We start from the raw sequence: 2,868 nt of genomic DNA, 5'->3' as shown, positions 1-2,868 counted from the left end.
GTCTCGGCCTTGCAGTCGGCTTTCTCACCTGGAGCCTCTCCCAGGGCGCTTTCCTTCCGACAGCGAGCGGGGAGGACAGGGGGGCGGCAGAAGGCGGGGCGGGGGCCGGGCGGCGCTGCCCCTACGAGTCGCCGGGCCCCGCGGTAGGTTCCTTGCCCGGTCCCCGGGCGGCGGCGCCCACCCCCTCGTGCAGGATGAGGTCGGGGGACTCGGAGCGCGGCGTCTCCAGGTTGCTGGCGTCCGTGTCGCTGTCGCTGCCCTTTTTGCCCCCACCGCCCCCGTTGTGCGTTTTGATGTGTTTGCTCAGGTGGTCGCTGCGCATGAAGCGCTTGTTGCAGACGGGGCAGGCGAAGCGCTTCTCGCCCGTGTGAGTCCGCAGGTGCCGCTGCAGCTCGTCGGAGCGGGTGAAGCGCTTGCCGCAGAAGAGCCAGTTGCAGACGAAGGGCCGCTCGCCCGTGTGCCAGCGCAGGTGCGCCTTCAGGTGCGAGGTCTTGCCGTAGACCTTGCCGCAGCCGGGGATGTGGCAGCTGTGCAGCCCCTTGCGCCGCAGGCTGGCCCCCGCCGGCCCCAGCCGCTCGGCCTCCTGGCAGTTGGGGCAGTCGCAGGTGGCGCGGCCCGAGTAGCGCCGGGCGGAGCGGGCGGAGCCGCCCCCGGCGGCCGCGGCGGCGGCGCCCGAGATCATCGCGCTGGCCGCCGCCACCGCCGCGCTGGAGTCCGTGTAGGAGGGCAGCACGGGCTTGAAGCCCTCCTGGGTGAGCAGGTGCTGGCTGGTGGAGAGCAGGTGCGAGGCGGCCGTGGAGCCCAGGCCGGTGGAGCTGAAGGCGGAGTGGGTGAGGGAGCTGAAGTCGGGGTTGTAGGTGCCCAGCTGGGAGTGCAGCGAGGCCTGGGGGGCGCCCGAGTGCAGCGAGCTCTGCAGCCCCCCCGCCGGGTTCTGCACCTCCAGCCAGGAGCCCGGGTTGGTGTGCACGTCCCACCAGGAGGAGGCCGCCCCGTTGGCCACCTCGCCCGCCGACAGCGTGGAGTGGAAGCCGGACTTGTACCAGGACTCGTAGGGGTGCGCCATGCCCACGCGCGGGTAGAGGCTCTCGGCCGCCGAGCTGTGCACTTTGGAGATGAAGGCCGACTGCCCGCCCGGCTCCTGCGGGGACACGCCCGCCGCCGCCGAGTTGGAGAAGAGGCCGCCGTAGTCGCTGCTGAAGGCCGAGGAGGTGGGCGAGGTGGAGGCCAGGCAGAAGGCGCTGTTGGCCGTGCCCGTGCCGCTGGCCAGTCCGCTGGAGCCCCTGCTCGTGGCCACCGTGAAGCCCGAGAGGCTGGAGCCCAGGTTGCAGCTGGAGGTGGAGCGTTTCCAGGGGTGGAAGCCCCCTTTGGCGAAGGCGCTGGACTCGGGCAGGGTGGTCAGGGGGCTGGTGTTGCCGATCTTGTTGCAGGTGGCGGCCAGCATGGCCAGGGGAGTCGTTCCAAACCTCGGCTCTTCCTGCGGGAGAGACAAAGCCGGCCCGTCAGCCTCGCCCCTGCCGCCCCGCCGGGCTCCCGCGGGGCTGGAACCGCGCGGAACGAAAGAAAAAAAGTTGACTCTTATGTGTTTGGGAGGAAGGCTCCGGCCCTGCCCCCGCTCGGCACGACGCGCTCCCGCCGCTCTCCGGATCCACCTCGGAAGCGGAGCCCGGCGGGGACGAGGGACGCGCGCAATCGGGGCTCCCGCCGCGAACCCCGCGGGAGCGAAGCGGCGGAGAAACGGGACGGCGGAGCGGGGCGCGGAGCCGAGCGAGGCGGAGATCTCTGGCGGTTTAGCGTAACGCTTCGAGTTAGAAAAATAACTAAATAAAAGAAAACAAAAGGAAAAAAAAAAAGCCCCCGTGGCCCAACGTCTCTCCGGCCGAGGGAGTCGTGGCGTTAAAACTCTCTGCGAACGACCCGATGGGAAGCGAAATCCCCCGAGGCCGCAGGGAGCGCCTCCCGCCCGCCGGGCAGAGCGCTTCGCGCCGGGGGCAGCCGCGACGCCGCGGCAGCAACAGTTCTGTTCGTTTGGTTTTCCCTAAGAGCGCAGCGACGCCGCACGGGAAGGCGCGGTGGCGACTTACCCCGAGGATAGACGTAGCCATAGCACGTCCCTGCTCTGGGCGGCGGGGCGGAGGGGACGGCGCTCGGTGTGCGCCCCGCGCTGCCCGGCGGCGCTGAGGACACTCCGGCTCGGCGGGGCTAAACTCTGCCTAAGTGCGGGCAGCGCCCGCTTTGAAGTACCGCTGGCGGCGGCGCTCGCCCAATGAGGGCGCGGGGGAGCGGGCCGGAGCGGCCCGGCAGCCAATCAGGCTGCGCGGAGGTGCCGGCGCCGGGGCACGGGGAGAGAAAACTCCCCGCTCCGGCCGGGACTGCGGCGGCCGCGCCGCAATTAACGACGGCCCCCGCCGGCTCCAGCCCGCAGGAGCCGAGCCGCTCCCGGGGCACCGGCGAGCAGAGCCGCCGAGGGGAAGGGGTCGGGACCGCGCCGGGGTCGCGCCTGGCGCCGCTCCGGGAGGTGCCGGGGCTCCCGCGGCCCCGCCGGCCATCCCTGCCCGCCCGCTCGCGCTCCTCCGCCGCCCCCGCCGGGCACAAATCGCGCCTAACGGGGACGGTTTACTTAAACACGTTAATTTTTGTCGGTTTGGCTTTGCTAAACGCTAGAAGCGATCCCAGGCACGACGTACGTCTTACTTTCTTTGCAAAGGGAAGTGAGGAGGGTTTTTAGTTACATAAAGCGCTAAAAAAAATCCCAAGGCAGGGGACGGACAGGCATTCCAAGGCAGGGTTTGGTACCGGGGCGGGGAGGGGGACGAGGGGCGTATGGCGTTCTGTCGCTTATAAGAGAGGATTTTGTTTTACAGAGTAATT

At 69.8% G+C, this 2,868-nt stretch overlaps 1 protein-coding gene across 1 annotated transcript; it reads right to left on the bottom strand.

The window, feature by feature from the left end:
* Nucleotides 1–2,184, bottom strand: SP9 (Sp9 transcription factor). Its single transcript, XM_054070156.1, has 2 exons — nucleotides 2,082–2,184; nucleotides 1–1,474 (listed from the first exon to the last, which is right to left on the bottom strand). Exons 1-2 carry the CDS (start codon nucleotides 2,100–2,102, stop codon nucleotides 122–124), a joined length of 1,374 nt encoding a protein of 457 aa, XP_053926131.1. The 5' UTR covers nucleotides 2,103–2,184; the 3' UTR covers nucleotides 1–121.
* Between the last annotated feature and the right edge of the window lie 684 nt (nucleotides 2,185–2,868).

Source organism: Cuculus canorus, chromosome 6, assembly GCF_017976375.1.
Source record: "Cuculus canorus isolate bCucCan1 chromosome 6, bCucCan1.pri, whole genome shotgun sequence".
NCBI lineage: Eukaryota > Metazoa > Chordata > Aves > Cuculiformes > Cuculidae > Cuculus > Cuculus canorus.
Note: the sequence above shows the minus strand (reverse complement) of the source record. Positions and strands in the feature narration are given on the sequence as shown.